The sequence below is a fragment of the Cervus elaphus genome, chromosome 5 (assembly GCF_910594005.1).
Source record: "Cervus elaphus chromosome 5, mCerEla1.1, whole genome shotgun sequence".
In the NCBI taxonomy this organism is placed as follows: Eukaryota; Metazoa; Chordata; class Mammalia; order Artiodactyla; family Cervidae; genus Cervus; species Cervus elaphus.
Window position 1 is genome coordinate 112,706,346 of NC_057819.1, and position 24,134 is coordinate 112,730,479.

A 24,134-nucleotide genomic window follows, 5' to 3' on the forward strand; every position below is an offset into this window, starting at 1 on the left:
CTCTCCACCCCCGGCCCATCATGCTGTTAGGCAATGGAGGTGATACTCAGGAGTCCTCAGCTCCCATTTCCCTATTTGTAGGTATGTAAACGGGCCTCCTCCCTGGGCCTGTGGGACAAAACCATCTGGGGTGCTTGGGCTTGGATTTGGGGGGGGGAAGTGGTGTAAGCAAGGCCCCCTGGCTTAGGAGTCATTTTTCTGAGAAGTGCCAATGCTTTAGGGAAGCGGCTTTTCCTCCCCCTCCCTCCTCCTCTCAAGCACACGTTCTCTGTATCTTGACCTCAGGTAACCTGCTTTGGGGGAAGGAGGGCCAGCTGCCTTTCTCTGCTGCAGGAATCCTCCGGGGTGGCATGGAAGTGTGGACGCTTTGCTCTCAGGACTGTGGGTGAGAGGCCCTGCTCGCTCTGGGCTCTGTCCCCGTCTCCCCAGCCTGGCTGTGCTGTCCTGCCACCCCCAGCAGTGTCTGGGCCCTACTCCCAGGCTGTCTCTGCCAGCCAGGCATGGTGCCAGCTGTCTGCTCAGCCGGGTGCCACGGGAAAATCTCCGGCCGCCCAGGTTGGGGAGCTCCACGGGGAATGCCTGTGAGCCGGCTCCTCGGTGCCCACTCACCTGTCTTTTCTTTCTCTGCAGCATCACGGGACATGGCCCCCGCAGCCGCCTAGCCGGGGCCCACCCAGGAGAGGCTTCCTTTTTGGCATCCTGAAGGCCCGCTCTGGACCTTCCCGGGAAAGTGCCAGCTCGAAGAACCGCTTGACCAAAGGACTGGCTCTCGGGACGTCCCCCAGCCCACCGGCCCCCCCTAGAGTGGGGGTGCCAGGAGCCTGAGATTAGCCTGCTGGCCTTGGACTGCAGCTCCGGGACGGAAGGGGGGGTGGGCTGACCACCCGAGTCCCCTCTGGGCCCAGGCCCCATGCCCCGAGGAGAGGCGGCCTGAAGCCCGCCAGACTGTCTGCCTGCGCTTCTGACTGTGGCCGCCTGGCATGGCCAGCAACAGCAGCTCCTGCCCAACACCTGGGGGAGGGCACCTCAATGGGTACACAGTGCCCCCCTACGCCTTCTTCTTCCCCCCCATGCTGGGTGGACTGTCCCCGCCAGGCGCTCTGACCACTCTCCAGCACCAGCTTCCAGTGAGCGGCTATAGCACGCCATCCCCAGCCAGTAAGTGGGGTGGGGGAGCGCCGTGGGAGGGGGCCGTGGGGGGCGGCAGGCCTGAGGCTGGGCCTCTGGGCACATCTCTTCCTCAGCGGCCAGGTCTCCTCCAGACAAGGGGGACCGCCTGGACAAGGGGGCTTGAGGATGCATCGCCGTGGCTGTGTTTGGTGTTGGGGGTGGCACGGAGTGTGGAGGGCTGAGACAATGCTGTCCTCTGGCCCCTCACGCCCCCTCCTGTGCTCCGCCGTTGAGGGCCTTATAAATAGCTCCAAGCACTGGACAAGGAGGCTGGAGGCGGGTAAACAAACCTCTCGACATTTGGTGGGGATGGCTGGTCTACTGAGAACAGCACCCCACCTCCCCCCCACCCCATCCAGTGCCTCTGAGAGAAGGCACCCCCTCCCTCACTGCTGGCCAGGCTGGATGGTGCTTCCCTTTGTGGGGAGGGGGCCAGGGCAGGGGAGGGCCCCACAGGCAGCCTGGTGATGGGGAGAGTGTCTGGGGAGGGGACACTAGGCCTGGACTCTGGCTGTGGGCGCAGGCCTGCTCTTGGCAGGGCCTGTGTTTTCTCTCCGCCTCCGCCTTCTGCCATGGGGGTCGCCTGTTGGCTGGGTGGGGGTCTCGGTACCCTTCCCTGGCCAGGTAGTGGGAGGTGGCGGCAGCTGTGGCCAGCTGGCAGAGTCCAGGCCTCGGTCCTGCCAGGCCGCTTACAGTAACTCTGGCCCCCAGGGCCCAGCTGGGCGCCAGGCCAGGGTTTGGGGGAGGAGGGAGCCGGGGCCTGGCCTGGGGCGGGAGGGGGTGGAAGCAGTAGAAGGGGGCTGTGGATGGCGGGCTGGCCTGGCCGGTCAGCTGTTGACCTGGGAACCGTGTCCCACCTCTCCTGGCGGGCAGGGACTGAACACCCCGCCCCGGGCACCCACCGCCTCTCCCACGGCCACTGGCAAGCTGCCTGGCACCGCTGCCCTGTGCGCCTGGCCGGGCTGGGTCAGTGCCCCCTTCCCAGCGTGGGGGCAGCGCACTCTCCCCGGAGCCAGGGAGTCTCTTTGTCCCTGGGGCAGGCCCTGGCCGGGCGCCTCGCTGCCCGCACTGGCCGGCTGCCCACCGCCACCACGGCTTCCTGGCTCGCGTCCTCTGGCTTGCACGGTGGCCCCCTCCCTCTCCAGCCCCACCAGCCCACTGAGAGCAGGGGCTCTTAAGTCTGTGCTCCTTTAGGTCCCTAACCCTCTGTGCCCCGGGGCAGGGGGGCAGGCGGATGCTGCCTCCTCAAACCTCCACCTTCTGTTTCCTCCCTTGGAGGGGGCAGCGGGCAGCATTGTGACCTGGGCGTCAGAACGATTCTGGCCTGGTCTTCAGTCTGTGCTCGGTGATGGGAGAGGCCAGTCTCTGAGTTGGATGATGCTGGGCCAGTCTCTGAGTTAGGGGATGCTGGAGAAGGGGCGGGTGGGTCTGTGGTGCCTGGGATCTGTGTGGGAACTGGAGTTCACATCCCAGTTCCAGGAACTGGAGCGTCTGCTTCCCGCCAGGGTGGGGTTCTTAGGGAGGGAGAAACCGAGGGCGCTCAGCCTGGTGCTGGTGGACAGCTTGCTCTTCCTCAGGTGATTGGGGACAGGGCCCTGGCTCACGGAGGGCTGGCCTGACCCCTGTCTTGTGCCGGACAAGCGGGTGTTTTGCTCTCCTTTTTGAATGTTGCAAGCTTCTTCCTCTTTCTTCGAGGTGGGTGGGGAGGGTTTCCGGGTACCCCACCTCCCACCCTGGTAACCTTCTTCCCCCAGGGTGGGGTGCCCACATTTCTGGTTAAGCAATGCCCCTTCCTGCCCCCCTCCCCGTGTGAGCCAGTGGGTTTCCCTGCCTCTTCCTAGTAAACAACAACACCTCTGCTTACCCAGACCACCAGCTTCTGAGCTTCTCCCCGACCTTCCTTCCCCTTAGGTCAGGAACCTCCCCATCCACCCCGAGGGAGCCAGGCATCTCCCTCTTTCTCGTGGAAGTCTGTGGGACCTGGTGACCCTGGCTTTCAGCTCTGGGTAGTGCAGCATGACAAATCAAAGTTCCGACCTGGAAGCACCTCGCCTTCTCTGCTCCCCCCACCTGAGGGCTGGTGCTGGGGGCCAGGCATTTCCCAGGAGGGTGGACAGCTGTGGCCCCCATCCCCACCAGGAGCAATTATATGCTCTGGTCCCCTGCCACCCTTTCTGCAGGCAGCCTGGCGCACGAGGCCCCCTCCTCCCACTTGCCGCCAACAAAGGTGTTTGGGTAGTGCCCCCTCCATCCTTCCAGCCCTCTCGCCAAGTTGGGGCGGGGGGAGGCTGGACCCTGGGTGTGCTTCAGAGACTCGGTGGCCTGTGGAAGGATAGAACTGTTCTCTAGGTCAGTGGCGAGGGGTGGGTATTTGTCCTGCTGTCCTCTCCCGGAAGCCAGAGTGGGAAGTTCTAGGGATGATACAAGATCCCCGCCTCCAAACCAGCCCTGGGGGCTTGGTCTCTTGAGGACTGGTATTTACTGTGGAGGTTTGGGATTCTGTGTGCCTTGTAGGGAGGGTCAGGGTTGTGTGTGTTTTGGGAGGGAGGTCAGGGTTGGGTGTGTATTAGGGGTGGCGAGGTCAAGGTTGGGTGTGTGCTGGGGAGGGGGTCAATGGCTTAAAAGTATTGGGTGAGAGGGTCAGAGTGTGTTTGAGGAGAATCAGATCCAGAGCCGGAGGGGTGTCAATGTGTTTGTGTGCTGGAGGGGGGGTGACTTAGGGCAGAGGGTAAGGGGGAGGGGTCTATGATGGTGTTGTGTGTGTGGAGGGGGAAGGGTCTCTATTTCTTATCGCTAGTCTAGGCTGAAGAGGAAACGCACCTGCCTTTCTTTATTGCTTGCCCTGGGAATTCCAGGGGGTGGGAGGGGTTGCTGTGGAGTAGGCTGTGTAGTTTGAGTTCTGGCTTTGCCATTTACAAAGTGTGACAGCCTCTCCGAGCATGTTTCCTCGTCTGTAAAACAGGGATCTAAGCAGAACCTCCCTCAGACGGCTGAGATTAGGCAAGATCGCCGACGTAATGCACTCTGCTCGTCGCCTTGCATGCGCTCATCGCTGTCTGGTGGCCGTGGTACCCGGGTGTTATGATAGGGGAAAGGGATCGTGACCCTTTTCTGGGTGGGAGCTGGAGAGAATGGGATGCTAACATCGGTGGAGCACCTACTGTGTGCCTGGGACCTTATCTCTGTTTTACAAATCTTAATCCCGACAATCCGGGAGAGGGGCATTATCTCCATTTACACATGAGGAAACAGCGCTGGTGGTTGCGTGGCTGAGCTGAGTGACCCTACAGCTGGGCTGTTGTCTGCCCTCCAGATAGGCAGCCCCGGGAGGGTATGGTGGGGAGCCCTGGGTATGAGGAGTCTGGGGGGCGGATCAGGGCCATGGTGAAACCCCCTCTTCCCTGGCTGAAGGTAGGAGGAAGCCCCGCTTCTGCTTCAGGACCTCCCGCCTTCACCCAGCAGGGGGCGTAGGGAAGGCCTCCCCTAGCCACGCCCCCTCTTCTGTTTTTGATCCTGAAGGCTGGAGGGAAAGAGCGATAAGAGGCCGGGGCCAGATCTCCATCCTGTCCTGGAAGCTGCGGATACAATCTGTTCACACCCATCCCCGCCCCCGAATCAGCCCACTGCAGCCCCCGGAGTTTGCAGAGCTCAGCGGGCACCCTCCCCCCATCTCCAGACAGACACTGGAGGAACAGAGTGTAAAAGCCACTTTCTTATTCTTATTTTGTTTCCATTTGTGGAGTGGGGGTAGGGAAGTTGGAAGCCTTGGGGAGAGGAGCTGGGGATGGGAGCCCGGAAAGACTGGGTCCAGACTTTTCGTTTCCATCCACACATTTGCTCTGTATGCCTAGAAACGGGTGAGCAGCTCTAGGGTCTGGGGGAGCCTGGGGAGACTTCCTCTCTGCCACTCCCTCTCCTCCCACTCTTTCCCTGGACAATAGGAGAGTCAGCCCAGGGGGAGGGGGAGCTGCTAGCAGTGCCCTTCCCGGGGCCCAAAATGCAGAGTCAGCTGAAAGACTGTTGGATGGGGTTTTGAATGAAAATGGGGCCCCCCTCACCTTTTATCTTGAAGCACTGGTAGTGCACAGACCCCCTCAGGGCCGGATCCCAGCATGGGCTGGGGGAGGGGACTCCGGGAAGGAAGCCTGTCCTCTAGGCTGGCCCAGACCTGAGACATAGTGTGTGCCCATGCCAAGGGCCCTGTGCCCATGGGGATGTGCCAGTGCGGGCCTGACCACCCTTTGAGGGGTAGTGTCTTGTGGAAAGAGGAAATGTTTCCCTTCTCCAAATCACTTTGGGGTGGTGCCCACAACGCCTTCCTCCTCTCCTTTTTCAAAGGTGGGGCACAGCCCATGGAGCCGGACCTTCCAGGGTAGACCAGAGGCCCTCAGCCCTGGCTAGATCAGAAATAGAGGTCCTCCCCTCCCCATTCTTACTTCTGAGTTGCAGAGAACCTCAGCCCACGGACCAAGGCCCCTTTGGCAGAAGTCTTAAAGGACAACTCTTCCTGTGCGGCCGGGGGCAGGTCACTCAACCTCTCTTGAGTCTGTTTCCTCTTTAAATCAAGACTCCTAATCTGTTCCTTGCTGGGCAGGCTGCTAGGAGGCCACAGTGACCTGCTTGCTGGTGAGGGCCTGGGCGGGCTTCAAGTACCCTGCAAGATCAGTGGTGACGAAGGGAGGCGGGTGGTGGAGCTGGTGTTGTCTTGGGGGACGGCACCCTGTACTGGGACCTGATGTGTGTTCAGCCCCCCGGGCCTCATTATTTCCTGTTTGTTATCTCCTCTAGATGGGGTCGGGGACCCGAGGGAGCCCTGCCTGGGGGGATGGGGGGGGGCAGTTCAGCCCACACCTGCTGAGGGTCTGCAAAGCACACAGTGCTGGAGGAATTATGGGGGATGTGGCAGAGGACAGGGGCCCCATGCTTGCCACTAGGTCCTCCCCACCTCCCCTGCTACCCCCAGTGGCCAGCCAGAACCTGTCGGAACCTTCCTTTTCCCCTCTTCTCCCATTGCCCCAGGACACTGTGTTCTCCTCTGACCTGCCCGGTGACCTTGCTATTGTCCAGAACAGACATCTCACCCTGACTTCTCCCCTTCTCCAGCTCCGGAAATCCTATCCATCCTTCAAGGAACATCTTGAATACCGCCTCTTCCCAGAAACCTTCACAGATGTTCCCTCTTCCTCACTCACTCTCCACCCCATCCTCCACCTCCTTTGAATGCCTGCAGGTTCTTATTTTTTCCTTCTATAAAACTCCTCTCTCTCCCACGAAGGGACTCCTCTCCACCTGGTACCCACCGTGAGCTGTAATCATTTGGGAGATGTCTTCCCAATCACCAGGTCTTTGCTGGCAGGGACAGTCTCCGATCCCCGAGCACCTCAAAGCTGCGAACACAAGGCCTAGCACGTAACTGGTGCCCTGGATCTGTGTCATTGGGAGGAAAGATACCAAGGGCCTTGGAAGCAATCTGCCCTCTTCCCCAGCAGTCTCATCCCCAGCCAAGACTTGCATCTGTGCTCTAGGTCCCAGCATTGCCTCTGTAGCCCAGACACCTCACTTAGGTGAGACCTTGCTTTGGAGCTCCACATCCACCTGTCCCCCAGCCCAGTAGACTTTGCTACTTTCCTGGAACTTTGCTGTAGCCCGAGCCACACACTGATTACTTTCCTTTACCACCACTGGCGGGAGACCTGGGTTTGATCCCTGGGTTGGGAAGATACCCTGGAGACGGGAAAGGCTACTCACTCCAGTATTCTGGCCTGGACTGTATATAGTCCATGGGGTTGCACAGAGTTGGACACGACTGGGCAACTTTCACTCACTTATCACCACTGGCAGTTTCCTGGGCTGTGCTAACCATTGTGTGCTGCCTGGACTGTTCTAACTGGTCTCTCCTGCCCTCCTACCATCCATTCTCCACACAGCTTCACAAGGTTAAAGCTGATTTGTAACACTGTAAATCAGATCTTGCCTCTTCTCTTCTTGGAACCTTTCAGTAGTTTCTCCCTGCGTTTGAGAGAAAATTCAGCAAGCCCACCTGGTCTGGCCTCAGCCCACCCCTGCAGCCTGGTCTTGTGCTCCTTTTCCTCTTGAGTTGTATATGCCATCCACCCTAGTCCTCTGATAGTTCCTTGAGTAAACGCTCCAATTTTTATAACCCCAGGACCCTTGCATAGGCTCTTACTGGAACTCCACTCCTTCCTGCTCTTTGCCTAACTAATTTTTAAACTTCTACTTTTTCTTTACGTCTCTGCTTTGACGCTCCAACCTAAATTAGGTGCCTACATTAATTCTCCCTCAAGCTTACTTGTTCTTTATGTGCTTACTTGTGTCATAATACCAATTATCTCAGCTTGCAATTATATATATTTATATATATATATATATGCAATAATAAACATATATGTGTGATTATTTGCTAAATGGCTGTTTCACCATAAGGTCTAAAAAGGCAGGCTCCCCATGGTATCCACCTAGGAGGTGATCAGAAAATAGTTTTCCTTGCATTGGCTTGGCAAGGTGGGAATATGGGCTTTGATGGCAGAAAGTTCAAATACTCTATATTAGCAGTGTGATCTTGGACAACCCATCTGACCTTGCTGAGACCTTAGTTTCTTTATTTGTAAAACAGGAATAATAGTGTTTATCTTTTGGAGTGGCTGTGAGGATTACCTGACCACATAATTTAGAAACCTGGCTTTAGAATATCCTTGGGAAGCACGTAAATTCCTATCCCTTTTTAGAATGAGGAACTCAGCTGCAGGGCCAGAGGGGGCAATAGGATGTCCTCTTCTCCCAGGGCATCCCCCCACTTCTCTGGACCTATCCAACCTAGGCCTTTCTTCCAGTGAAATAGGCCTCCCGAGGGCTTCCGGGAGGAAGTGGTCAGCTGGAAGGCCTCAGCCCCTCCTTTTCTCAACAGGGCTGGGCGGTGCGGTGGGGGGCCCAGGGTGGTTCCGCCTCTGGGAGACACCCTGGGCGGGGCTTTGCTCGACGGAAGCACGCAGAGCGTGGAGGGAGAGCCCCCCTCGGCACAAGCGTTTCTGCACAAGCGTTTCTGCCCAAGCGCCGGAGCTGCCGCTGCGGGTTCGGTCGGGCGGGTGGCCGGAGTCACACATGATGTCACAGACAATGACACAAGCCGGGTGTCTCATTCTCACACTGCCCGAACTGCACAATGTCACACCCGGGACACCCTGCAAGGCGCTCACACTTGGCCACAAGAACCCTGGCCCTTCGTCTCCGGCCGCCACTCCCGGCGTCTCCCGGTTGGGCAGGGGGCTGGCGGGCGAGCCCCGCGGGCAGGCTGGCGAGCGGGTGATGTCACGGGCAGCGGTGGGTGGGTCACCCGGAGGTGAGGCGCCGCCAGGCGAGTTCAGAGAGAGTTCAGCCGCATTGCATTAGGCAAATGAGGCCCGGGCTGGGTGGGGGGTGTGTTGGGGGTGGACACCGGGACCACCCCCCTCCTCCCGCCCACCACCTCCTTCTTCGCCGTAGCTTCGCGGGGCCGGGGACTGACCCAACCATGGGGGAGGCTGGGAGCCGGAACTGGGATGGGGGAGACGGCCGTCCCTCTTCCGTCCTGTTGGAGCCCCCTCCTCTCCCGGTACACAGCCTCCGTCCAAACTCCGCGCACTCCGGCTCTTGAGCCTTTTCCCCCTTCCGTCCTCTCTTCTCTCCTCCCCCTGCCCGGGCTCCCCGCAATCTCCTTCCACATCCCGCCTCTCCCTCTCAGTTCCCGGCTTGGCGTCCGTTGCGGCCGGATCCGCCGGGAAAGGGTTAAGGCAGGGGCGGTGCCTGGACGGGACGGGGCGGAGGAAAGGGGGTGGGACCGCAGGGGACGGGGCGCGCAGGCCGGGGTGGGGGGACCTCGGCGCGCACCGCCGGAGACCGAGTGCCGGGCGCCCGCCCCGGGCCTGGTGGAGGCGGAGCCGCGCGGTCCCCACCTCACCCGATCCTCGCCCGGGAGAAGCCCGGGAGCCCCGGGGGGTAGGAGGAAGTGCTCGGTCACCCCCCGCCCCGCGCCGATCCCGCCCCCGGCCGGCGCACTCGGGGAGCCGCGGGACGCTGCCTCGGACACCATGAGTCTCGCGACTGGAGCCCCCTCGAGGTGAAGCTGCGGAGTTCCCGGGCCTCGGCCGGGCGTTCCCGAGGGCAGTCGGCGGACTCCCCCCCTCCCGCAGTGCACACAACTTGCCCGCTTTCACCTGGGACTCGCAGGGCGGCCGGCCGATTTGGACGCGGGACTTCGGGCACAAGGTGGCCCCCGGCCCGGGTCACCAGTCGGGGCGAGGGGGACGTGCCCCTCGCCCCCAGCAGCTCTTGGATGGCGCCGCCGACTGAGTGAGGGAGGCGGCGCGCAGGACTTCCCCGCCCGGACCTCTTGTATTCGCGGGGAAGATGTACGAGAGTGTGGACGTGGGGGGGCTCACCCCCACCCCCAATCCCTTCCTGGTGGTGGATTTTTATAACCAGAACCGGGCCTGTTTGCTTCCGGAGAAGGGGCTCCCTGCTCCCGGCCCCTACTCCACTCCGCTCCGGACTCCGCTTTGGAATGGCTCAAACCACTGTAGGTATCGGCCTCCCCCTCCTATTGTGGGAGCTGGGGGTGGGGGCGGACTGTGGGGCTTCCGCTGCTACTAGGGGGTGCGGACTGGGGACGTGGTGAGGTGGTCTTGTCTCTGACCCTTCACTTTCCCTTGACTCTCTTGCTCAAAGTCGGGTGCCCTTGTTGGACAATTGGACTCCCCGTGCGTAACCCTGGGCACTTATTTCTGTTGTGTTCCAACAGAGGAACTTTGGGGGCTCCTCCTTTCAGGAAACGTTTGTTCATCTCTCGTTCCACTTCTTGCAGGGGAAGTGAAGTCCCTTGTCCCCAGTTTCTATCTCCTTGCTTGGAATCCAATAGCTTCACAGCTAAGTGGTCCTTTCTGCCACCCAGGAGGGTGGGGTGAAGGTGGTAGAGTGGGCTTGTCTGCTTCTTGGAGGAGGGGCCTCCGTCTCTGATCCCACCCCTGCCAAAGCCTGGGGGACAGCCCCTCCTGGGCAGCAGCTGTTGCCCCCAGCTCTTGCCCTTGTGCCGTCTGGGTGGGTGTCAGGGGGAGCACTCCAGGTCTTTGGTGTTGGCAGTGGGTGCTGCAAGAAGGGGCAACTCCATCAGATGCCCGTTGGCCACTGTGCCCGACCCTTACACCTTACACCTTGTCCATCTGAGGGTAGCCGTGGTCCTGGATACTTGGCTGTGCCAGGAATGGAGAGGGGAAGTTAATCTGGTGGGAAGGGTTCCCCCTCCCTATAATCCTAAAACGGTTTGTCCTCTGGAGGCTGAGCTTGATTTTTTGTGGGTCTGGAGCTGCTCTGGAAGTGAGGAATGTGCCCCCTCCCAACCCAGCGTGTCCTTTTGTTTCCCTGTTTTCACCTGGGGACGGGGGCAGGCGCTGGGCTGTCCCTGCAAGGGCCGCCCAAGAGAACCCTGGAGTCCTGGCACCACCTCTGCTGGCTGTCCCCTGTCTGGGTTCAGGCTTCTCTGGAAGGGAGGGGCTCTGTGCTTTGGCGGGAGCCTTGAGTGCCCGGGGTGCACACCTGGGCGTGTTTATACCCAGCTGTGAGGCAGTGTACCTGAGGGGGAGAGCGGCGCTCAGGGGGTTATTGTTACTTGGCTCCGGTTTCGTCCTCTCCGGCTGCTCTGGGCTCAGCTCTTCCCTGGGGCTTCTCCCCCACTCCCGGACTGGCTGCCTCCCTACTGCCTGCCAGGGAGGATGGGTGGAGTGGGTCTCTGGGGGCCTGGCGGGCTGCCGGAGGTTAAAGGGCAGCCCCCAACGCCTGAGACCTGAGAGAAAAAGAGAGAAGAGAGAGACCTGAGGTGGGGCGCCGCCCATCTCAGAGCCACCTCACCCCCAGCCTCTACCGTCCTGCCCCCTGACCTTTGCCTCTGGGGCAGATTGCCTGGTTGGCTGCAGAGGGTGGGAGGGAGGGAGGGGTGCTCATGGGTGGACTTTAGGGAGAAGGGGACCGGCAAGAAGTGTGACATACACCAGGACCCTTCTTCCCAGACCTCCCAGAACTGGAGGAAGGTGTCCCCCCTCCAGAGTGGGGTCCCTGGGGGTATGGCTGCCACAGTCGCTCCCTCCGCAGTCTCGGCCGCCTTTGCCAGAGGTCTGGGGAGGAGCGCGGATCTGAGACCTTGGGCTCCAGCCCTTGGGGGCAGCTCAGCTCTTCCTGGCCCCAAACTGGCCAGACGAGGTCCGGGGGAGCCTGGAGTCCAGCGGGCGACGGGGAAGTGCAGGACACGGGGTGGTGTGGAGCCAGAGGCCTGGGCTGCCCTGTCTGGGTGGTGGGAGTGTGGGTGTGTGGCAGTGGGCTCAGCCCCCAAGGCGGTGTAGGCTGGTAGGGGGGCTCTAGGGGTGGTCGTGGGGCACAGGAAGGACCTGGAGACTGGGGGTGGTGACCTGAGCGAGTCTAGAGCACATGGGGTCATTACCCAACCCTCCAGTGTGTCCTTGGATGAAAGGAACCCTCGGAGGTCCCCTCCACCAAGTTCTCCATTCCCTCCTGCCACCTCCACCAAAGGTGGGAGGAGACAGCAGGTGGGCTGTGGGAGACCTCCCCACCCTTCAGGACCCTGGGGACCTTGCCTCCCTCGCTAGAGCCCCCGATTTGGGGCGCCAGAGATAAGGGGTACACAGGAAGTGGCTTTCCATCTGTCCCCTACCAATCTCGCCGCTCACGCCTCCGCCCGCTCCCAGACGTCCAAGAATGTGAAGCACGTGGATGCCCCTAGTGGGGGGAGGGGGAGAGATGGTTATCGGCGGCCGCTGGGTAGGGGCCTTCTTCCGCCCCGGCCGCGGCGCTGCACCCAGAGCCACCCCCACCCTCCTCCGGGGTGGAGGCAGGGCGGGACCCAGCGCCCGGCACCCCCTCCTTGGCCCTCCCCGGGGGCTACGAGGGGAGCTGCAGAGGACCGGGCGCCAGCTGGATTGGGAGGGGGGCCGCTGGCCGGGGGCCCGGCTGATTTCCTGCTGATCTCCTCCAGGAAACCGGCCCCTTGTGCGCCTGCGAGCGGCTCTGGGGCGCGGGGGACTCCGGAGCGCTCTGTGCCTCCTGCCCGCCCGCAGCCCGTCGGGGCCGGGGGCGGGGCAGCCCGGCAGCGCGGGCGGGAGGGGACGCCTGGCTTCCTGGGCCGGTGCCAGCCAGGCGCTGGAACTTTGAGCCCAAGAAGGTGTGGTGCTTCTCCCGTCCAGTCCTTCTGCGGGAAGAGGAGAGATTTGTGGACTGGGGCCTCTGGGGAGGGGCCAGGTCGCGGCAGTCCTCACTCCCCCAGGTGTGCAGAGTTAAGGCTAATTCTTGCAGAGGCTGGGAGGGTCCCAGTGCACCCTGCTCCTCTGAGGCTGCTGGCTGCACTCCCGGGAGGTGGGGACTGGGTTGGAGCTCTGGGTTCAAAGGGCACAATGGGAAACCTCAGAGCTGTTACCTGGGTGACAGGTGGGGATGGGCTGGGGGTGGGGGGTGCAGAGCAGAGTTCCGGCCCCAGAGGCAGCCTGCTGCTGTGGGGTGGGCCGAAAGGAGGCCTCACTGAAACCGAACTGTACCCCCAGCTTGGGTCATCTTGCCCCCACCCCCCATCCTGCCAAAAAGCAGAGTTTAAAAAAGCACATTCTTCCAGTTTCATAAACAGCCTCTGGACTTTGCCGTAGCTCCAAATTTCTACAAGCCTTTGGCCCTCCGGTCAGTCCCTGGCCTCAGAGCTGTCTGTCCTTCACCCGGGCACCCCCTGCGCCTCCCCGTGCCCCTCCCCTCTCTCGAGCCCACTCTGAACCCAGAGCTCCCTTTCTCCCCCTGCCTTCTGGTCCATTGGAGAGGTTTGAGACTTGGGGGAGGTGGGCCCAGGGCAAAGACTGGATAGGAGCGGACCGGAGGGGTTGTAGGTCAGTGCCTCCGGCCCCTGCTTATTGGGTCCCCTGCTTGTTGGAGCGCTGACTGGGATTCTAGGCCATGGTCCCCCCCACATCCCCTTGTCCTTGACACCCCCCCACTAGTCTGGATTGTCTATTGTTACTCCTTTTACGTCTTGGAAAAAGTTAGCACAACAAAGGGCTCCTTTGTGGCTCACCCCTCTGCCTCCTGGCCTCACCCAGGCCCCCCAACCCCGCTCCCCCCACAGCAGCTGTTCTCAGGCCTCTCGCCTGTCTGATTTGCTTGTCTGGCCTCCGGGAGAGTGAGGTGGGGGAAAACCAGGCCAGGACAGTTCGATTTGGGGTGAGGAGCAGAGTAGGGGGGGAGGGTCAGCAGAGTCTGGATCTCTGGGGATGTGGTGTGAGCATCCCCTGATCTTTTGCTGCAGGCTGTTCTCTGGGCAGGGACAGGGACGCGGGGCCACAGCAGTGCTGGTCAGCCGGGCTGACCAGGGAAGTGGTGCCCGGGCCCAGCTAAGAGCCAGGAAAGCCTTGCCAAGGTTGTTGGCCTGGTTCCCTGTCATCAACCGCCTGGCAGTCTCTAGTTGTGTCTGCAGGTAAGGGGGAGGGTGGTAGCCTGCAGCTAGCCAGCCCCCCATCTGAGTGCTGCTTTTCTCTGTGCTTGGGTTTTGGGGCCATATGAGCTGCTGTGAGATGCTGTGAGGTGCTTGGGCAGGAACTCCGGGCCCCTCTAAATTCCAGAACCTCGTGTGCTGGGTCTTGGGGTGAGGCTAGATAGGAGTCTGGGGTGTGGGAGGAGGCAGGGATCTATCTACTCAGGGAGGCATCCTTGGCCCTGGAGCAGTGGACTTGGCGAAGGCCTCAGGAGGCTGCCGGGTGGCCCCTTGGGAATCTGGGGGTGACCGGGTCACAGTTCTCATGCAGTACCGTGCACCCAGCAGCTGCCCTTGCTTTGGGTACAGACAGCCCCCACCTAGCCCGGTCCTGTTCTGCCTGGGGTGATGGGCATGGGGCCAGGCACTGGGGAGGATTTCGCTAGTGGGGGCTGCCCCTGCTGGCGGGGTCATCCTCCTGGCTGCCCTCTTGGAGCTGAATAACAGGAGGGGAGGGGGGCAGTAACCCGGACATACTATGGACTGTATGGCCAGACAGACAGAGCATTGATGGGAACAGACCCCCTTTGTCATGCTTTTCCCCCCAGCCAGGGTGCGCTCAGAGCCATGGGCTTCCGGGGCCCACAGGGACTCTTCCCCCTGTCTCCACGGGGTCCCCCTGCTTCTCTGAGGGAGTCCCTGCCTGTTGCGCCCCAGCATTGGTGACTCTGCACCCTGCCTTGGATCCCTGGCCAGGGGATTGCTTGGGCGGAGGAGGGGCTGTCACTGCTGGTGGTGGGGGTGGTGGTGGGGGGGAGAGGAAGCAGAGGGGGGGGGTGGGGGAGTGGCCAACTTTGAATATCCTGTTGACCCCAGTTTCCTCTGCCCCCAGCTTGTGTCCTTGTCCCTCCCTCCTTCAGGCCTTAACCCCTTCCTCACTTGGGGGAGGTGGGACCAGGCGCCCGGGGTCCAGGGCTGTGGACCCAGGCTGACACCTAACACCTGGCACCCACCCAGTATAGGCACATCCACATACGAATCTGGTTTATTATGTGATGTTTCTGGTTTTGAAGGTGGGGTCCTGGGGAAGGAGGCAGGACTGATGGGGTGCTGGAGGCGTCACTGGCAGTCTGGCTGGGGAGGGCCAGCTCTCCCAAGACTGCCCCTGCCCCAGGGTTTGACATCTGGCAGCCCTGGGGCAGCTGGGAGAGGCTCCTGGGCGAGACCTGGAGGCCAGGTGGGCGCGTGCTGTGCTGAGGGTGGTGGCCTGGGTCTCTAACCGCCCTTCTCCTCTCTCTAGCCATCGAGACCCAGAGCAGCAGTTCCGAAGAGATCGTGCCCAGCCCCCCCTCGCCGCCTCCCCTCCCCCGCATCTACAAGCCTTGCTTTGTCTGTCAAGACAAATCCTCAGGCTACCACTATGGGGTCAGCGCCTGTGAGGGCTGCAAGGTGAGTTCAGGGGGTTGTGGGGAAGGACAGTCCTGATTAGATAAGTGGGATGTTCCCACCGCCGGGTCTGGGGACTGTACCGGTGGGGGTGTGGGGGTGTCCCTCAAGCTGCTGCTCTAGCTTCTGTGCGGAAGGTGGCAGCAGCCATGGAGGAGAGGAAGCCTTCAGCAGAACGTCTTCACCATAGATGAGCAGGGGTCCCCCAAACCGGAGGTCCTCCTCCAGCCCTGACTCTCCCCCAGCATCTCCATCCTCCAGCTGGCAGCGCTCACACCCGCTCTGCTCCTGCTGCCTGCGTTGCCATGGTGAACTGGCTGCCGACTGGCTCTTGGCTGGGGACCCAGGAGGCCTGCCCCCGGTGGCCTGCCCGCACCTCGCCATGGCAGCCTGGCAGGCGGCCGTCGGGAGCAGGCGCCTTGCCTTGGCCTCTCCTTCAGGTGCCCGGGCTAGGACTCCCCAGCGTCTGGCCGGATTTCCACGTGCCCACGTTAGGCTCCAGGGTGCAGAAGGGACTGCCACCTTTCCGGAAGCTGTGGGCCTGGCCTTCCCGCTTCCTCTCCCCAGGGCTTGAGTATACCTGTTTCTTCCCCAGGGATTGGGGATCAGAAGCTGCACAGCTTTGGGGCTTGGGCCCTGGGCTCCCCTCAGTGTGGGGTGGCCACCAGGTGTGGGGCAGAGGTCAAGGGCAAAAAGCCCAAGGAAGGCCTTGGACTCTCTGTGTCTGCCTGTCCTGTCCAGACTAGTCCGTGGTCTGCCCGTCTCTGTTAGCCCACCTGGGCAGCCTCTGACCAGCCTCGTCGCCCCGTGGTCTGTGCTCATCTGCCTGGTTGGTGGATGTGTGTCTTGCTGCCTTGCCCGTAAGCACTCATGTCTCCACCTGTCAGGCCAGGCCAGCCTGTGTGTATCTCTGGCCCCTCCTGCTTGTCTTCTTTTCTTGCACTCCCAGCCCAGTGATGTGGGTTCTAGAGCTCTGTCTCTCTCGCATATAGCCCCATCTGCCCCTTTTCTTGACCCATGAGCAGCCTGAGGTCCCCTTCCCCTGGAGCGGGGAAGCCAGGTCTATGTGTGCAGGGTGGGGGAAGCCCCTCCCCACCCCAGTGTGGAGGCAGCAGATACTCAGATTCTTCTTGGACCGTCCTTGTAGGCGGACCCTTCTCTCTGTCTTATCCGGCCTTCTCAGGTAGGGCATGGCCAAAGGCTTGGGGGCAGCAGTCGCCTGACCCTCGGCCCTCAGACTGAGGCTATGGGCCAGCACTGCTCGACTGTGGGTGTGGCTGACCTGCCTCCCTGCTCTCTGTACCCAGGGCTTCTTCCGCCGCAGCATCCAGAAGAACATGGTGTACACGTGTCACCGGGACAAGAACTGCATCATCAACAAGGTGACCCGGAACCGTTGCCAGTACTGCCGGCTGCAGAAGTGCTTCGAAGTGGGCATGTCCAAGGAGTGTGAGTGCCACCGACGGGGCCGCGCCGTGCACCGGGCAGGGCGTGAGCTCCTGGCCCCTAAAGCCAGAGGAGCAGGGGCATGTGGGTGAATGTGTGGGTGTGAACGGGCCTTGCCATGATGCGGTGCCCTGGCTTGTGGCTGAGGACAGTTCCTGTATAGCTGCACGGACCTGTCTGTCTCACCATCTGTGTGTCCGTGTGCGGACAGCCCTTCCTGTTCGTGTGAGGCGGGCTGCGTGTGCTCGCTCACGTGGATGCACGTGTCTGCTCCTGCCAGCTTGCTTCCAGGCTCTGACTGGCTTTGGGGCGGGCCTCAGAAGCATCCCTGAGTCCCGCCCCGCCGATCGTGCGTCTGAGGACGGGTGCTGCTGGGTGTTTGTGTGCGTGTGTTGGGGGTTGCTGCAGGCACAGGGATCTAAGAGCCTTTGTCTGGTGGAGCCTGGGACCTGGAGTTGGAAGAGCGAATTGGGACTTCTCCAGTCCCAGAGGAATGGGGGTTTCCAGTTTGGGCTCAGCTGAGGCCCGATGGAGGGAGAAAAGGAGGGCTGGACAGGGAGACCCTCTTGTGTTGAATCATGGGTGTTGCCGTGGTGACCGGTGATTGATGATGTCAGAGATAAATGACGCTGACAGACGCCTCCTTGTCTGCGTGGCCGTTGCCATGGAGCCTGAGCCTTGGGGGCTGGGGTGGGGGAGGGGGCTGCAGGACCCTCTAGCCCTTTGTGGGCAGGGCAGTGGAAGAAGGAAGTGGGGAGGGGACATGGTGGGGGAACAGGAGTGGAGGGACCCTGAAGTACCCGGCCACCTCCTGGCTCAGGAGGAAAGGGCTGTGTTGTTCTGTAGCGTAGGAAGTGGCGGCTCCACGCTGCAGAGTGGGTGACAACTTGGGACCTACAGGCCTGGGACCCTTCCCTGCAGGGCCCAGCACCTCCTCCTCCTTTGCTTCTGCCACCTTCTGATCCCAGAGCTTTTCATGGCAGGGGGACCAGGGTGGGGCCCCCTCTCCCTCCCACCGCCAACTCCCCCTTCCCCTCCCTCCTTCTCCTCTCTGGCTGCTCCGTGCCCCGGAGCTGAGCAGCTGCCATTTCAATAGAATTAAAGCTTCCGAATGATAAACGTCTTGTCACAGCTGCAATTTTCTCTTCCCAAATTATCCCCCCTCTCTCCCTCTCCCGCTCCCTTCTCTCCCTTGCACTTTATTGAATTTGCAGAATCGACATGAGTGATCTCCAAATTATGCCAGCTCCCCCCCACCCTGCTACCCCCTCCCTGGGTCCCCCACCCCCCACCCTCTCTTCCTTCAGCGTCAGCAGCCGCCACCACTGGCCCTGTGAGTGATTGTGTGTCTGGGATAATCGGCTGGTAACGACCCCATCGCTTCTTTAAAGCCGAGTGGTGTGTGCGGCTCAGCGCCCCTGGTGATTTGTCAGCTCCCCCGGCTAATGGGCCAAGAGATTCTCCCACCCGGCCCCCCACTCTCAGGCTGGGGAGCCCTACTCCGTGTCTGCTCGCCCAGGGAGCTGCTCTGAGCCCATCCCGACCACTGCCGGGTGGCTTTCACCCTGGAGAGTGAGCTGGAGTAGACGTCGGTCGGGAGAGCGAGCTGGTCTGGGGCATGCATGCTGTGGTCACAGGCCCTGGGGCAGGCCTTGGCGTGTGGGCCTGGTGGGCACTGCAGGGGGTGCCAAGGGACCGACTGTGTGTGGATGTCCCGCCTGTCTGCACTCACGTGTGTGTGCACTCTGGTGTGCGTGCCTGACTGCACCCGGTGGCCTCCGCGGGGACAGCTCTCAGGCTGGTGGGAGGAGCTTGGGCTGGGGATGGACGGCTGGGGGGATGGACCGCTGACCCCACCTGCCCTCTCACTGAGCGGCCTGGGCCCTCCACAGCTGTGAGAAATGACCGGAACAAGAAGAAGAAGGAGGTGCCCAAGCCCGAGTGCTCCGAGAGCTACACGTTGACGCCAGAGGTGGGGGAGCTCATCGAGAAGGTGCGCAAAGCGCACCAGGAGACCTTCCCTGCCCTCTGCCAACTGGGCAAATACACTACGGTATGGCCCGCTCCCCGCCCCAACCTCATACCCCTTCTGCTGGCAGGCCTGCCCCTCCCCCCAGCTGGGCTAATACACTTGGGTACAGCCCCCCAGGGGCACCCCTGCTTCTTCCAGGCCTGCCCCTCCGTACCCCTGCTTGGGCTGCCTTGTCCTCCCCTTCGCCGCCTCTCAGGAAGTGAAGGCTGGTAGAGGGCAGGCCTGTGGGGGGGCAGGTAGAGCCAGGCCCAGAAGGGTGCCCCCTGGGGAAGGCCCTCACTCTCCTCCCACTCCCCCCACCCCCATCCTCCCAGAACAACAGCTCAGAACAGCGTGTCTCTCTGGACATTGACCTCTGGGACAAGTTCAGTGAACTCTCCACCAAGTGCATCATTAAGACTGTGGAGTTCGCCAAGCAGCTGCCCGGCTTCACCACCCTCACCATTGCGGACCAGATCACCCTCCTCAAGGCTGCCTGCCTGGACATCCTGGTGAGGGTCTGCACCTTGCCCACCTGGGCACTGCCCCCTGTGTTCTTGGAGGATGTCCTGCCACTGAAATAACCACCTTCCTAAAAATCCATCTGGAGTCGACCTGTCCAAAGGCCCACCCACCCAAACAGCCACCCTTCCTTCCCCTGCGTGTCTGCCTGTCTGCTCAGCCACACTCAGCACCTGGGTGTGCACCCATTCACCTCTAGTCACGTCCATCCACCCTCAGCCCATCTTTCATTTGATGCGTCCGTCCAACCACCCATCTTCCCATCTGTTCAGTCTAGTAAAGGTTCACCTGGGACCCTGTGTGACCAGGCCTTGAACTGGTGTCAGAACAGAGGTGAACACACCGCTGTCCCCTCTAGAGAATCTTTCATTGGTGGAGGCAACAGATAGGTAAACAGAGGTTGCAAAACTGTGATAAGTGCTGGCTGCACATGGGGGAGGGCTGTCCCCTCCTTGCAGGACACAGAGCCACACTGCTGGGCCCTAGGGACGAACCCCAGAGGAGGTAGCCTCTAGAAGTGTGTGCGGTATGTGAGAGGCCTGCTGGTTTGGGACCAGTGGGATTCAGGGGCCTGCAGGGCATTTGGTGGGGCCAGAGGGTGGGCTGGACTTGAGGCAGGATGGGGGTGGATGAGACTGTCAAATCCAAGGCTGGAGGGAGGATCGTCCTCCCTGTCTTCCTCAGCCCTCCTGTTCCCTCTCGGCCATCTCCAAGGTCGGGAACCTGGGTTGTGACCAGGCTGTTCTTCCTGGTGGAGGGGAGATGCAAGAGGCAGGGTCAGGGTTTGAGAGAGCTGAAGATGATGTACATTTACTGAGCTCTTGTTCTGTACCCAGTCCTGGGAACCACAGACCAGAATCCACTTTGGTCTTGGCCTTCCTGGAAATGTTTTGTTTCCCTTCTAATTCTCTGTGTGGAGGCAGGATGCTGTAGATCTGCACTGTCTAATACAGTAGCCGCTGGCCATGTATGGCTGTTTTAAATTGAAATTAATTAAATTCAGTTTCTCAGTTGCACTCGGCATGTTTCAAGTGCCCAGCGGTCACAGTGTGACTGGTGGCTACTGTGTTGCACAGAAGGTTCTGTAGGACAGCAGTGGTCTGGCTGCCAGCCAGGTGGTCCTGGGGGGATGCTGGTGCCGGAAGTGCTGGCGGATGTGAGTTCCTGAACTCGAGAACCCTCTGCACCCAGATCCTGCGGATCTGCACGCGGTACACGCCCGAGCAGGATACAATGACCTTCTCGGACGGGCTGACCCTGAACCGGACCCAGATGCACAACGCTGGCTTTGGCCCGCTCACGGACCTGGTCTTCGCCTTCGCCAACCAGCTGCTGCCCCTGGAGATGGATGATGCTGAGACTGGGCTGCTCAGTGCCATCTGCCTCATCTGTGGAGGTGGGCAGGGGCCCTGGGTCTGGGGGCCAGGCCCAGGGGTGGTGGTGCGGCTCGCAGAGCCTCTCCCAGGGAGAAGCTAGGGGATCATTTGATCAGAAAGGTACTTGTCAGACGGGAAACAGTCCCAGCAGAGCAGCGTCTGGTCTGTGGCCACAGGGCAATGGAACAGTGATGGAGACCTGAGCTCTGGTTCCCTATTTCTAGGCAGCGCTCCTTCCAGGGGGCTTAAGAAAGAGGACTTGGAGGTCAGACCACCTAGGTTCAAATCCTGGCCAACACGTGACCTTCAGCAGGTTGCTGGACTTCTCTGAGCCTCCATTTCTGTAAAATGGGGGCAGTAATGGTCTCCACCTCATAAAGTTGATGGGAGGATTAGGAGGTAATAAATAAGGCACAGTGTGCCCAGAGTAAGACCCAGTAAATGTTGACTGCTGTTATTATTTTATTGTTATGAGTTCTGCCATATTGGGCTGGTGTCCAGAATAACCGGCAGGAGTGGGAGACCTGCCTCTACTTAAGACGGCACTGCCTGTGTTCAGGGTGTGACCTCCATGGACGGGGCTCTCAGGGCGAGCTTTGGGACACCTTTGTCCCCAGTCACTCTTTGCTTGCATTTGAGAGCCTTTTAGGACCTGTCTGTGTGGGGAGGCCTGGGGAGCAAAGATGCTCTGCCCATGGCCTGGACACGTGCGCCCCCTGGTGGTCGCGGTGGGGCCCGCGGCTGTGTTCCTCCCAGACTGAGCCGGCTTCTCTGCTTCCTCAGACCGGCAGGACCTGGAGCAGCCAGAGAGGGTGGACATGCTGCAGGAGCCCCTGCTTGAGGCCCTGAAGGTCTATGTGCGGAAACGGAGGCCCAGCCGCCCACACATGTTCCCCAAGATGCTGATGAAGATCACAGACCTGCGAAGCATCAGCGCTAAGGGTGAGGCTCTCTCCCTGTGTGTCTGCCATCCATGTCCAGAGTCAGGCCTCCCGCATCTGAGCCGGTAGCCCGCATCTTTGTGCCCATGTGATGCCCCGCTCACCTGGACCCCACCGTGCCCAGGTGACCTCCCTGCCCGTCAGCCCCCAGGTGGCGGTGTCACCTTGGCATGCTAGTTCAGGGCATGGCTCTGGAACCGGACCGCTGTGTGTCCTTGAGCCGGTCACACAACGGCTCTGAGCCTCAGTTACCCATCTGCAGAGCAGGCATAACATTTCCAGAGTTGTCTTGAGATGTCAGTAGGAGAGGCAGCAGCACGTAGGAAGGGCCTGGCATCAAGTCCAGTGACCCCAGAGCTGAGTTGGGAGCCAGTTTTCCCTGCTGCCCTTCAGCTGTGGGGTCTTAGGAGAGCTGGCTTATGTCAGAAAACAACGCTGGGTCTGGTGTGTGGTGGGAGCTGATATTGGTAGTGTGGATTCTCCTATCCCTGACATGCCCCCTCCTGGGGCCACCCTTGCGTGCAGGGCCAGAGGAGCAGGGTGGGTACACTGACGTCTGTCCCTCCTTTCCTGCAGGGGCTGAGCGGGTGATCACGCTGAAGATGGAGATCCCGGGCTCCATGCCACCTCTCATCCAGGAAATGCTGGAGAACTCAGAGGGCCTGGACACTCTGAGCGGACAAGCGGGGGGTGGGGGGCGGGACGGGGGCGGCCTGGCCCCCCCGCCCGGCAGCTGTAGCCCCAGCCTCAGCCCCAGCTCAAACAGAAGCAGCCCGGCCACCCACTCCCCGTGACTGCCCTTGCCCCGTGGACACAGCCCTCATCCCGTGCCCTGGCTTTTCTCTGCCTTTCTACCAACCATGCGACCCCCGCCAGCCCTGCGCCCCACCTGTCCTCCCTTCCCCGGGGGACTGGAGGGAGGAGGTGGCGGCGACTCTTCGGACAGAGGCCCGGGCCTGCGATGGACTGCCCGCTCCTGGAGCCTGGGCTGACGGCAGGGGTGTGGCCGTGGACTGAGTGAGGACCCCTGGCCCCGGGCCTCGGGATGGGGCCTGAGGGCTTCGTGTTCATCAAGACACCCTTCTGCCCACCTCGCCACATCTTCATCACCAGCAAATGCCAGGACCTGGCTCCCCCATCCTCAGAACTCACAAGCCATTGCCCCCCGGTTGGGGAACCCCCCCTGCCTTGGTTGGTGACAGAGGGGGTGGGCCAGGGGTGGGGGAATCCCCTGTACATACTTTGCCATACCAACCCCCAGGTATTAATTCTCGCTGGTTTTGTTTTTATTTTAATTTTTTTTTCTGGTTTTGATTTTTTTAAATAAGAATTTTCATTTTAAGCACATTTATACTGAAGTGTGCTGTGTATTGGGGGGAGCTGGATTCAGAGCTGGAGGGGAGGGGGTGGGCCCTGGGGGAGGGGAGCGGCTCGAAAGGGGCTTCCCCTCTCTCTCTCCAAGTCCCTGTGCCCCCCAAGGCCCCCTCCCCAGCCATTTCCTCCTCAGTTTTCTCTTTAAAACTGTGAAGTAGTAACTTTCCAAGGCCTGCCGTCTCCTCCCTCTCTGCCTAACCACTGGGCAAGGACCGTTTCCCGGCAGCCCCTGGTAGGAGCGGCTCACCCCCAAGATGGGGCTGGGGGCAGAGCGCTGGGGCCTCGGGACATCCAGGCGTGCGTCTCTCCGCCCTGTGTCCTCGGCGTAGCCGCTTCCCATCAGAGCCCACGTCATCGAAGCCCTCCAGCGCGCCCCTCCCCGTGAAGGGGCTGCCCGGGGGGGTCCGAGCTCCCCTGCCCTCCAGCCTCACGGCCACCAGCACCGCCCACAGGGCCCCCAGACACACACACACACACACACACAAACACAGTGGACAGACAGGCCGACAGACACATGGCCTGAGTTCCTCCATTTCCCTGGCCTGCCCCCCACCCCACACCCTTGCCCCCTCCTTGCCCCGCAGGACGGGCCTACAGGGGGTCCCCTCACGTCACCCCTGCTCCCCCAGGCCGGGGGAGCTGGCTCTGCCCTGCCCTCCTTGCCCCGGGGTTGGGGGTCTCATCCCCCCCAGAGCCCGCTGGTGCACCTGTTACTGTTGGACTTGCCACTGAGATCTACTGGATAAAGAATAAAGTTATATTTATTCTACACGTGCCTCAGAGCCTCGCTGCCTCGCCGCCTTCTCTGGGTGTCCGGGCAGGGACTGGGGCCCGAGCTGCCTTTGGGGCCTGCCTTGCTGTGCTCAGAGTTTTGGAGACACTCGAAGGAGACAGGCCTGCCCTTAGCAAGCCCTTGGTCTAGGGGCCTTACAGCCTGTCAGGGGCCCATGTGGAGAGGGGAGAGGGAGAGACCGCCTCAGCCTTCAGGGAGTCCCCAGCCCAAGAGAGAAAGCCACTTCAGCTCTCTGAGAGTCCCTAACCCTGGGGAAGCTAGAGCTTGAGTCAGAGTCATTTAGTGGCAGAATTCTATCTTTAGTGACCACTGATGACCTTCACAGCAAGAGTGGCAGTTGGCCCGGGGTACTTGGGTCAGGGGCTTGCTCATTGCAATCTAAGAAGAACTCAGGATTGGGATGGAACCTGGGAGGCCGGCCCACCTGTTCTTCCACCTCCAGGAAGAACTGTCCCTGTCCCACCCCTAGCGTCACCTCTGTGGGCAGGAGGCACAGGGGACAGGCAGGTGACAGGGGCGCTTGGATGCTCCTGATTGAGAGAATGGA

At 61.2% G+C, this 24,134-nt stretch overlaps 1 protein-coding gene across 5 annotated transcripts in view; it reads left to right on the plus strand.

The window, feature by feature from the left end:
• The window catches only part of RARA (retinoic acid receptor alpha), a 43,692-nt gene extending 20,129 nt beyond the window's left edge, over window positions 1–23,563 (plus strand). For 3 of the 5 annotated variants that reach the window (XM_043904477.1, XM_043904479.1, XM_043904475.1), the window contains exons 2-9: window positions 631–1,158; window positions 14,979–15,127; window positions 16,432–16,573; window positions 18,463–18,623; window positions 18,917–19,093; window positions 20,295–20,499; window positions 21,263–21,421; window positions 21,997–23,563. In XM_043904477.1, the coding sequence (XP_043760412.1) occupies window positions 981–1,158; window positions 14,979–15,127; window positions 16,432–16,573; window positions 18,463–18,623; window positions 18,917–19,093; window positions 20,295–20,499; window positions 21,263–21,421; window positions 21,997–22,214 (1,389 nt within the window). In that variant the 5' untranslated portion in view covers window positions 631–980 and the 3' untranslated portion in view covers window positions 22,215–23,563. Of the gene's footprint in view, window positions 1–285; window positions 386–630; window positions 1,159–9,573; window positions 9,743–14,978; window positions 15,128–16,431; window positions 16,574–18,462; window positions 18,624–18,916; window positions 19,094–20,294; window positions 20,500–21,262; window positions 21,422–21,996 lie in introns of those variants that run through there. The other 2 variants (XM_043904478.1, XM_043904480.1) reach the window with 2 other exon arrangements.
• Window positions 23,564–24,134: the final 571 nt, after the last annotated feature.